Here is an 11,648-nt window from a genome sequence, read left to right as displayed (position 1 = left end):
CTCTGTCACCCAGGCTGGAGTGCAATAGCGTGATCTTGGCCCACTGCAATCTCTGCCTTCTGGATTCAGGTGATTCTCCTGCCTCAGTCTCCTGAGTAGCTGGGATTATAGGTGCCCACCAATACACTCAGCTAACTTTTTGTATTTTTAGTACAGATGGGGTTTTGCTATGTTGGCCAGACTGTTCTTGAACTCCTGACCTCAAGTGATCCACCCACCTCAGCCTCCCAAAGTGCTGGGATTACAGGCGTGAGCCACCCCGCCCAGCCATAAATGTATATTCTTAATTTCTGTTCTTACCTCATCATGGGGCCAAGGCAGCCCTGCAAGGAGGAAGCCAGAGTAATAAAAAGGTCAGTCTTACTCTCCTCCCTCTCTCCAGTCTCGTACCAACACCCTCCATTGGCCAAACCCAACCAGAAGGCAGTTAATCAGGAGAGGACATTGATACCATGCCTGTCAGCCTTCTGGGGGGCACAGGGCAATGTGCAGAAGGTGGAGGGTGGAGCTGAAGGAACAAGAAAAAAACAAACAAAAAAAATGCAGCCCAAGGGCCTTCAGACCACTTCCCAGCCTGTCTTCATGTGGTCCAGTATCTACCTCTACCTAGGTCCTGCATCTAGAGGACTCTAGGTCCTGCATCCCCTCACCTCTACCCCTTTACACATACTATTCCCTGCGCCTGGGAATTTCTACTCCTGTTTGACCAAGTCTTGCTCATTTCAGCACCACAGAGATGATAATGGTTTGGCCACTGCTCAGAACATTTTTCTCCCAGTGTCCTTCTTTTGGTAGCAAACCACTCCCCTAGATATGAAGCGGGCAATGACCAAAATTTAGCTAGTAAGTTCAGTTATTCAACAACTATTTACGAGTACTTACTATGTGCCGTATATACTATTCTAGGTCCTACTAATACAGCAGCAAACAAAAGATGACAAATCCATGTACTCATTCTGATAAGGAAAACACATTTATGTATCAGGTGATAATGATAATCCTCACCTAAAATTTATCTATGGACACTTAGAAAGCAAAGTTTGTTGCTTTCCTCCAAACAGACCAATCTGGGAGGCCATGAACATAGCCCTCTTCCCTGGCCACACTGAGAAAATATGTCTACAGCAGAAGAGTGACTCAGAGACGGCCAGGCGCGGTGGCTCACACCTGTAATCCCAACACACTGAGAGGCTGAGATGGGTAGATCACTTGAAGTCAAGAGTTCAAGACCAGCCTGACCAACATGGCAAAACCCCATCTCTACTAACAATACAAAAATTAGCTGGGCATGGTGGTGTATGCCTGTTAATGCCAGCTACTCCAGAGGCTGAGGCATGAGAATCACTTGAACCTGGGCGGTGGTTGCAATGGGTAACAGAGTGAGACTCTCTCAAACAAAAAAAAAAAAGAGTGACTCAGAGGAAAAAAAAATTGGGAGATTAAGAGAGAGAGTGCTGTAACTCTACTATTTGACTCCTGGATCCAGCCATACCTGAAGTCTACCCTTAGACTTCCCAGTTACACGAGCCAATAAATTCCCTCTTTTGCATAGGCTTATTTGGGTTGTATTTCTGTCACTTACAACCAAATGAGCTCTGACTAGTATAAGAATTCAGCTCAAACTTCCTCTTCTTTTCCCTGAATGTCTGATGTAAGCCAGTGTGATATTCTAAAATATGCTATCAGAACATACAGATGGGACATCTATCTTGGCAATTCACATGATAGACACCTAAGTAATTAAACAGATCTCACTGAGGGCAAAGGCTTTTATCTATGAATCCCCAGAGCCATAAATATATTAGATGCACAAGAAGTGAAATATTTATGGGAGTGACTAATAAGAAATTTTTTAATTCATTGATCCTCTATAACAAATAATATTTCTAAGAGTATATCTCCATGGTATGTATGTTTTGTGGGGAGGGAGCCGGTTGAGATAGTCTTGCTGTGTCGTCCAGGCTGGAGTGCAATGGCGCCATCTTGGCTCCCTATAACCTCCACTTCCTGGGTTCAAGTGGTTCTCCTGCCTCAGCCTCCCAAGTAGCCGGGACTACAGGCGTACACCAGGACACCCAGCAATTTTTTTTGTATTTTTTAGTAGAGACAGGGTTTCGCCATGTTGACCAGGTTGGTCTTGAACTCCTGACCTCAACTGATCCGCCCTCCTCAGTGTCCCAAAGCGCTGGGATTACAGGCATGAAACCGTACCCAGCCTCTATGGTATGTTTTTATGTGCTCTGGAGAGAGGAATTGATTTGAGATAAAAAGAAGTTGAATAATAAAAAGGGCCTTCCATAAGCTAAACCACATACCTTGGGTCAGACGATTTCATTCCAGGAAAGGAGCTCATCTGTTTCTATGGGATATCTCATTACAAGTCACGAGGAAGCAGCCAGTCAATTTTGATTGATTTGAGGCGATGAATAATAGCTTATAACTAGAACGGTACTTGATATTTGATTAGCATTATGTAAGAAGTATTTGACATATTTAATCTCCAAAATAACCCAGCAAGATAGATGCTATTTTAATCTAGCACTTTGGGAGGCCAAGGTGGGAGGATTGCTTGAGCCCAGGAATTTGAGACCAGCCCTAGCAACATAGACCTTGTCTCTACAAAAACTAAAATCATCCAGACGTGGTGTGCACTTGTGTTTCCAGCTACATGGGAGGCTGAGGCTGGAGGATCACTTGAGCCCCAGGAGGCAGAGGTTGCAGTTAGTTGAAATCACATCACCGCCTTCAGTCTAGGCAACAGTGAGACCCTGTCTTGAAAAAGGAAGAAAGAAGAAAAATAAAGAAAGGAAGTTGGAGAAGAAAGGAAAGAAGGGAAGAAAGGAAGAAGTGAAAGAAAATGAAGAAAAAGAAAGAAAAGAAAATGAAGGTAGGGAAGGAGGGGAAGGGAGGGAGGGAAGGAGGGAAGGAGAAGAAGAGAGAGAAAGAAGGAAAGGAGAGAAAGGAAAGAAAGGAGAAAGAGCAAGCAAGAAAGAAAAAGAGTGAGAAAGAAAGGAAGCACATCCCTTGAGGTCAGGAGTTCAAGACCAGCCTGGCCAACATAGTGAAACCCCATCTCTACTAAAAATACAAAAATTAGCTTGGCCTGGTGGCAGGAACCTATAGTCCCAGCTACTCCAGAGGCTAAGGCAGAAGGATCGCTTGAACCTGGGAGGCAGAGGTTGCAGGGAGCCGAGATCTCACCATTGCACTCCAGCCGGGGCTACAGAGTGAGACGCTGTCTAAAAAAAAGGAAGGGAGGGAGGGAGGTGGGCAAACAGGCAGGCAAAAAAAAAAAAAAAGGAGCAGGGAGTAGTGGCACGCACCTGTAGTCCCAGCTACTGGCAAGGCTGAGGCAGGAGGATCAACTGAACCCGGGAGGCAGAGGTTACAGTGAGCCGAGATGGCACCCCTGCACTCTAGCCTGTGCAACAGAGTGAGACCCCGTCTCCAAAAAAAAAAAAAAAAGAAAGAAAGAAAGAGAGAAAACTAGGCCCCAGAGAGTTGGAATGACTTCCCCTGGACGATACAGTGAGAAGTGGATCTAGGATTTAAACCCAGAGGCTGGGTCCAAACCTGTACTTTACCCACTACCTGACATTGGTGAATGTGTAACACTGGGCATTTCCCAATGCTGGAAGTCTGAAATGAGGCGAGAGATGTAAGGGTGATAAGTAACAGAATCTGTACGCCCTTTGACTAGCGCAAGGATGCTGGAAATCCCCGTCATGATCCCATTCCTGCAGGACTGATAGGAATGTCTTGTTTCAGGGGGAGTTATATTTCTGAGTGCTTTGTTAGACTCCTAGGGTGAACAACAGTAGCCACCGTCCAGGTGCCAAACTGCTAAGAGCTTTCCCTTGATTTACTTAATCCTCATATGAACTCTGTGGAAGTTACCCATCCTACAGGTGAGGAATATGCTTGAGCTGGACACTCTCACGCAGGAGCTGATGGGAGATCCAGGATCCAAATCCAGGTCTGGGGCTCCGAGTCCTCTGTTCTATCAGCTGCTCTTCAAGAAAATTCGACCCAGCTGGTACCTAGTATAGCACCACAGGACCTGCCCTTCTGCAGCCTCTGTTCTATTGTAGGCCTGGGAATGGCCCCAGATTGTACCTGAGGGATGCAATCACAGGAGTTTTACTTCATACAAGTATGGAAAATTATGGCCTAATTTAGGATTGTTCATAGCATGCTATACTCCAGGGAAATTACTTTTTAAAAACCAATATTGAGGGAAAAAACTGCCTGGTATTTCACCATCTGTCTTCTCAATTACTCTTGTGACATTCCTCCCTACCTATTGTCAAGAGTTAACCTGGACGTCTTCTGGCATACAGACAAGAAATTTTCTTAGCTACTTGCCGGTTAACCTAACCAGAGAAACATAGTTTTCTTTAATCCACTCAAAAGGCTTCATCTTATCCAAAGCATTTCTTCTCTCCCTGAGACGATCACAGTGGGCCCATCCTGAATGAAAGCTCTGTGGTCTTAGGATGTGAAGGAAGAACTTTGTTTTAATGTCGGAACAGAGTTAACCAATGCATTTAAAACCAAAAAAAAATCCAGAGGAGCTACTTTTATACATTGTGTTACAAAAGCCACCTTCCTCATAAGGAATAATATTCCATGTATTTGATAATTTCTACTGCAAGGTTGTTGTAACAATTACATGAGAAAAAGGCCAGGCACAGTGGCTCACGCCTGTAATCCCAGCACTTTGGGAGGCCGAGGAGGGTGGATCATTTGAGGTCAGGAGTTTGAGACCAGCCTGGCCAATATGGTAAAACCTCATCTCTACTAAAAATTTTTTAAAAATTAAATAAATAAAAAAAATTAGCCAGGCAGTAGTGGCACATGCCTGTAACCCCAGCTACTTGGAGGCTGAGGCAGGAAAATCACTTAAGCCTGGGAGGCAGAGGTTGCAGTGAGCAGAGATCACGCCACTACACTCCAGTCTAGGCAAGAGAGTGAGACCCTGTCTCAAACAAACAAACAAACAAAGTTACATAAGAAAAATATCTGATGCTGATTATGTACCAATACCCTACTCGGCACATGACATGCATATGGTTAAGGAGCAGTCTTCTCGGCAGGCACAAAGGCCCTGTGCTCCTTGAGAGATCGCCCACTGATCACCTCTTCTCCACAACCAACCACTGGGTCTTCAACGTCTATTAAGCATAAGACGCAGGCCACAGAACACTACTTACAATGTCATCCTGTTTTAATCTTCCGAAACTTGATATTAGGTCAACTGAGGGACACCAATATGTTACCAGTTATTATAACTGGGTGGCAAATGTGGAAGTGATTTTTATTCCTTTTGTTTACACATGTTCTCTAAATTTTCTGCAATGTTTAGACAAGGAAAAAATAGCATTTAAAATATTACTACCAGCCGGGCACAGTGGTCATGCCTCTAGTCCCAGCACCTTGGGAGGCTAAGGCAGATCAATTACCTGAGGTCAAGAGTTCCAGACCAGCATGGCCATTATGGGGAAACCCCGTGTTTGCTAAAAATACAAAAATTAGCCCAGCATGGTGGTGTGCACCTGTAGTCCCAGATACTTGGGAGGCTGAGGCGGGAGAATTGCCTGAATCCATGAGGTAGAGGTTGCAGTGAGCCAAGATCGGGACACTGCATTCCAGCTTCGGTGACAGAGCAGGACTCCCTCTCAAAAAAAAAAAAGTTTATACCAAAAAAATTATGTAAAATCTCAAACGCTGTGATCTCCAAGTTCACTTAAGCCTAGCCTACCTCCCTGTACTCCAGGGGCCCCTAAACTACCACCTCAGCTCTGTGACTACACCCACAGCTCACCCAGGGCTGACACCAAAGCAGGAATTGAGAAGGAAGATGCTCTGGAGGAAAGGGGTGGAGCGTTTCAAGAGATTCCCCAAGTCAGCAGTCTCAGCACATGTCACCTATGGACTCTGAAGGCCTGAGTCTGGAGCCCTCTGCAGGGTGGGACCTGCAACCACCTCCCTACCCCAAGGTAACACCCTTGGAGAAATCACTACTCTTATCCCAACCCTGCTCCTGCCTCCTCTTCCTGTCGCCCACTCCTACTTACGGAGGCAGGCCCAAGGGAAGCCCTCTCCCTTCGCACCCCACATTTGTAGATGAGGTTTCAACGGTGAAGCTTTTCTGGAATTCAGCACATTTTGTCTCTCCCAGCTCAGGGGAATGAAAACTGTCCAGTCGTGGTCACTGCTGTCTCCAGCCTTGGTAGTACTTTCTACCCAGCATAATATGAACCTGAAATCAATTCCCGGATGCTTGAAGGTTTCATTCAGAATGCATCATCATAAACAGACCAGGACGCTGGAGGTAACTTCTCGAGAGATTTCAAAGTTACTCCACCTGGAGCCTCAGCCGTTCCCAGGAATCACAGCCTCATCCTCTGAAAATGCAAAAACCTGCCTTGCCAGCACTTTTGTCTACATCCAGGGAGAGAGTCCCAACCGGGTCATTCCCAAGCCTTCCTAGACCCTGCAGAGGAAAACCATTCGAGGTGAACAGTCCCCAGCTCTCTCTGACTTCCATGCCTAGGAGAGTGAGCAGACCACCAGGACCCAGGCGGCAGCAGGCTGGGGCAGGAACTCTATCAAGGGAAGGAGTTTCTTTGCCAGGACTGAGAACAAGGCAGACTAGTCCTACTCCTGCTTGTCTCATGAGCACCACGTGAAAGCCAATGAGGTGACAAGTCCTGTATTAGCATCGTTCGTGCACTACTCTCCCATTCTGAGACTAGGGGGTGCTCATAATCTATTGTCTAAACTGCGACATCTTGGAGAGCTAGAGGGGACACTATTTAGTTATGCCAGGACAATAGGTGTTAAACAGGAAAGTCCCAGGCAAACCAGGATTTGCGGACACCCGAGAGAACATCTCCCACCCCTGTGGCCAGCTGCTAGAGTGGTTAGTTCCCTGCCCTGCCCCAGAATGGATACCACTGAAGAAAGTCCACTTCCCTGATCAAGCCAGGACCTCACTCAGCAAGCTCCCTTGGCACCCCAAGAAAGGAAGAGGAAACTATCACAGGAACCACAAAAATGTGGACAGGGCCCTTATTTGTCTGGTTCAACAGAGTGTGCCCTGGGCCAAGAACAGTACTCAGAAGGTAGTATATGCTCAAGAAATATTTGTTGAGTGAGTGAATGCCCAAACAAAGTTTCTAACATCAAGAGAACTCTAGGAAAACAGACTTAGCAATCTAGTGACACATAAAAGGGTTTGAGCTCTAAACTTAGAAAAATCCAAATCATTGTATAGACTGCTATGCCTTTCCCTTCAGGGGAGTTTACAAATATGAAATGGACACAGCTTTAAAATGCCAGATTGAACTGAAACTGTGAACTTCTACAATAAACCAATAGAAAACAAATTATTTCTAAGCCACTGCTAAACATCAAATAAACTTGAACTATTTCCTGCAATATTTCTAGTACAAACTCATTCAAAACTTTGTTGGGCAAAATTGGGACTGAATCTAGCAAATGCTTGCTATATACATCAGGATTCCTCTAACCCCACTGTGCAGAGGTTCCCTGAGAAACAGGTGCCGGGGGAGAACTAGATTTGCAGGAAATTTAAAGGGGGGATGTGCCTAGGAAGGATAAAGGAGCAGGAACAGGAGAAGGCAAGGCGGGCCTTCAGGTCACAGTACAAGATGGACACCTATGAAAACAGAGGGGGAAGGAAGGAGGACTGGATAGAAGACCCTCAGACACAGCACAGTTCTTAGGAAGTTTCAGCCAGGTTGATGGTGGGTCCTGGGCCCAAGTTGTCCAGTAGAGAAGTCCCACATTCCAAGGAACGGGGCAGCACTAGTGCCCCACCACGTTCAGTCACCGGCTGGAAGAAAGTATGGCCTTAGCACAAACAGGGTGGTGGAGGCAGAGGGGTGGCAGCTGGGCTCTTACTCCACTGTGCTCCCGCAGCAGGAGTTCTAAGCAGCACGTGTTCAGGGCTACCGCACACTGTGACCGAAACAATATTGTCCCTGGAATGACCCTTTTCAGTGAATCCAAATAGGCTCTGTGAAATTATGCCAGCTGTCAGCTGAATACTCACAGTGGATAACACGGAAGCTAGCCCACCGCCACCACAATTCTCTCCCAAGTGCTGTGACCTTTCATTCCTACCAGCCTAGATAAAATTTTCTCATACAACCACGATCAGTGACAAACTCTTATTCAGAAAATAAAAGTCTATTCTTTCATTTTATTATTCCCAAAGAATCAAACCCATCATGAGCAGCCCACATGGTGGCTGTTCAAAGGTACTGGAAAGGGAGGCATTTGGTCACCATTATCCATCAAGAATCTCTTTACAGGGATAGGTTCCAAGTCCTTCATGCTGCTCTTGGTCATTCAGTGGCTACAGTCTTGGCCCAGAAGCCATCCAAGATGAGCAAGTGCTGAGCCATCCTTAACTCATACCCAGATGAAACAACTTGCGCAGAAACGCTGGTCCTCCCCAGTAACCCCTGTAAGAAATAACACAAAAAATGTACTTGCAGCAAGACAGATGAGGTGACTTCAGCCAGGAGGATGCTGAAAGGGAAGCCAAGCTGCTCACAGAGGATGTTTATCAGCAATAAAGCAAGACTGTCTGGTGCGTTGGAAAGACCCCGTGACTAGGAGGGGACGGCCTACTTCCAGTCCTAGCTTTGACGCTGACTTGCTCTGTGAGCCTGGATGTGCTGACTCAGTTTTATATACCTGTACAAAGCCTCTACTACAAGCAAACCGCTACTCTTTCTGCTTTCATTAGCTCATAATTAACTAGAGATCAGGATTTCTCAATCTCAGCCCTATTGACATTTTGGACCAGATAATTCTTTGCCGTCGGAGGCTGACCTGTGCATTATGGGATGTTTAGCAGCATCCTTGGCCTCTGCTCACTAGATGTAAGTAGCACCCCTCCAGTTGTAACAACCAAAAAAATGTCTCCAGAAATTATCAAATGTCCCTGGAGCAGCAAGGGGTAGGAAGATCACTCTTGGTTCAGGACCACCGGTGTAGATACCCTAATTTATCTCTCATATGGGTTTGGAAAAGTCAAATGAGATCATCAGCTTTCAGAATGAAAAAGAGCAGCTGGGTGCAGCGGCTTACACCTGTAATCTCAGCACTGTGGGAGGCCAAGGCTGACAGATCACTTGAGGCCAGGAGTTCAAGGCCAGTCTGGCCAACATGGCAAAACCCCATATCTACTAAACATACAAAAATTAGCTGGGCATGGTGGCACATTTCTGTAATCCCAGCTACTTGGGAGGCTGAGGCAGGAGAATTGCTTGAACCTGGGAGGCAGAGGTTGCAGTGAGCTGAGATCGCACCACTGCACTCCAGCCTGGGCAACAGAGCAAGACCCTGCCTCAAAAAAATTTAAAAAAAAAAAGAATGAATAAGAGGAATTACCCATTTTTATGACTCTATTTACTTATTGAATGCCTACTATGTACCTGCCTCTTTATGTGTTATCACATTAATCTCCATCTTGTGAGGTAGACAAAGTTACTTTCATTTTGCAGATGAGAAATTTAACCACAGAGAGTTTAAGCAACTTTCCCTAGGACACACAGCTGTATATAGCATGACACTGCTAATGGCTGTAATGACACTGCTAATGACTTCTGCCATGTTAATGGCAGAAGTATGACTCAAATACAGGTCTGACTGCAAAGTCTGTGCTCTTAATCACTGCTTTTTCCTATAACAAATAAAAACAAAGGTAAGGGGCCGGGCACTATGGCTCACCCGTGTAAGCCCAGCACTTTGGGAGGCCGAGGCAGGCAGATAAATTGAGGTCAGGAGTTCAAGACTAGCCTGGCCAACAAGGTAAAACCCCATGTCTACTAAAAATATAAAAATTAGCCAGGTGTGGTGGCAGGCATCTGTAAGCCCAGCTAATTAGGAGGCTGAGGCAGGAAAATTGCATGAACCCAGGAGGTGGAGACTGCAGTGAGCCCAGTTCATGCTGCTGCACTCCACTCCAACCTGGGCAACAGAGCAAGACTCTGTCTCCAAAAAAAAAAAAAAAAAAGGTAAGGTATCAGATGACAGAGTACTTGATATGTGAAAGTGATTTACTATTATTATTTATCCAAGCTGCAAAAGAGGACCCAGAGCATGGAAGACAGAAGATTTAGTCACTGCTAATTATGAAGAAAAGAGGCTACATCCCCTGCGGGTGGAGATGTGCTACAAATCCCTCTCCTCATCCAGAAACCAGGCAGTGCACTTACCTTAGCATCATATTCCAATACAGGAGAGGCATCAGGTCAGCTTTCATGAGGTACATAGAAAGGCGCTCTTTGCTTTGATCAACAGGGAAGGTTTCTAGCGGCTCCGCTTTGTAGTCAAACTCGGCAAGAATCACACGGTTGTAGCCGGTCACCAGTGGACATGATGTGTAGCCATCATACTAAAATTGCAAATCAGACTGAGTTGGAAAGTTGGAAAGTAGATTTTTTTCATGGTACTATATTAATAATTTAGAATTTATTATTTGCTTTGAGTAATTATAATTTTTTTCTTTTCTGTATATTCTAACTTTTTGTACTGTGAAAAATGTAAATTATATAATAAAAAAATAGTACTAATGGCAAAAACAGAAGTGCCTATATTGGAGACACTAATTAAAAAAGTGCAAAACTGTGGGAAAACACTACTTTCACACTGAATGGAAGATGATCATTGAGACAGTAATTCTTACGAAGCATACAAACCTTCTTTGTTGGTGTTTGATTCTTCATAATCAGAGAAATTGTTCTATCAAGTATTCCTGACTGGGCAGCTATAAGAGAAATCGAAAAGTCAGAAAAATGTAAACATCTAGGTTTTCCATGAAAACTAATTTGCAAATAACTTTAATGTAAACACTTTAAGAAGATTCCACTTGCCCTCCCTCGAGACTGTGACTAGAACATGACCTTCTTACCAACTGAAGTTCTGACTATCAGAGGGGGTTCTTTAATTCATGAAAGGTCCACACATGTGGCTCCACGGGTTTGAAACTAAAGTGCCGACTCTCTCCAGTGCGGCTATAAGGATGGCCCTACCCTAACCCCAATGCCTCTCCTCCTGGGGTCGAGGCTGTCAACTTAGTCTGTGTGTCAACTTAGTCAGTGTTCTTGGTCATGCGGGTTATCCCTGTGTCCCTGTTCACAGGCAGTCTGGATTGGTAGCCTCAGGCATTTCCATTAAGACAAAGCACAATTTCCTCTCTACTGGACTGCCCTGGCTGAGGCAGGGCCAGATGGATATAGATTTAGATATAGATATAGATTTAGATATAGATATAGATATAGATATCCACCTGCATTTCCATCTCTCTGTCTCTTTCCTAGATAGAGAGATAAAGATAGATAGATACATAGATAGATGGATAGATACATAGATAGGAATTTGTTTTTGTTTTTCTTTGGCAAGAGTGGGGAGACTGCCTTTTTTATTATGAAAATGTTCAAATTCCATCATTCTTGTTTCATCCATCTCATCACACATACTACTTTTTTTCCTGCTGTATTGTTAGAGCAGATATCACATCAATTTACTCATAAATCTTTCTGTCTGTATCTCTGATGGGGAATTTTCTTAACACAAACGTATAGTATTTTCACACTCCCAAAATATTA

General features: G+C 44.8%; 1 protein-coding gene across 2 annotated transcripts in view; it reads right to left on the bottom strand.

The window, feature by feature from the left end:
• Positions 1–8,210: 8,210 nt before the first annotated feature.
• Positions 8,211–11,648, bottom strand: part of SQOR (sulfide quinone oxidoreductase) — a 51,422-nt gene continuing 47,984 nt past the window's right edge. For both annotated transcript variants that reach the window (XM_064366012.1, XM_064366013.1), the window contains 3 exons: positions 10,740–10,807; positions 10,257–10,435; positions 8,211–8,495 (listed from right to left, as the gene is read on the bottom strand). In XM_064366012.1, the coding sequence (XP_064222082.1) occupies positions 8,438–8,495; positions 10,257–10,435; positions 10,740–10,807 (305 nt within the window). In that variant the 3' untranslated portion in view covers positions 8,211–8,437. The remainder of the gene's footprint in view (positions 8,496–10,256; positions 10,436–10,739; positions 10,808–11,648) is intronic.

This window comes from Aotus nancymaae, unplaced genomic scaffold (genome assembly GCF_030222135.1).
Source record: "Aotus nancymaae isolate 86718 unplaced genomic scaffold, 86718_ANA_hifiasm-v0.15.2.pri h1tg000062l, whole genome shotgun sequence".
Taxonomy (NCBI): Eukaryota; Metazoa; Chordata; class Mammalia; order Primates; family Aotidae; genus Aotus; species Aotus nancymaae.
The sequence above is the reverse complement of the archived record's forward strand: the minus strand, read 5'-3'. Positions and strand labels throughout refer to the sequence as shown.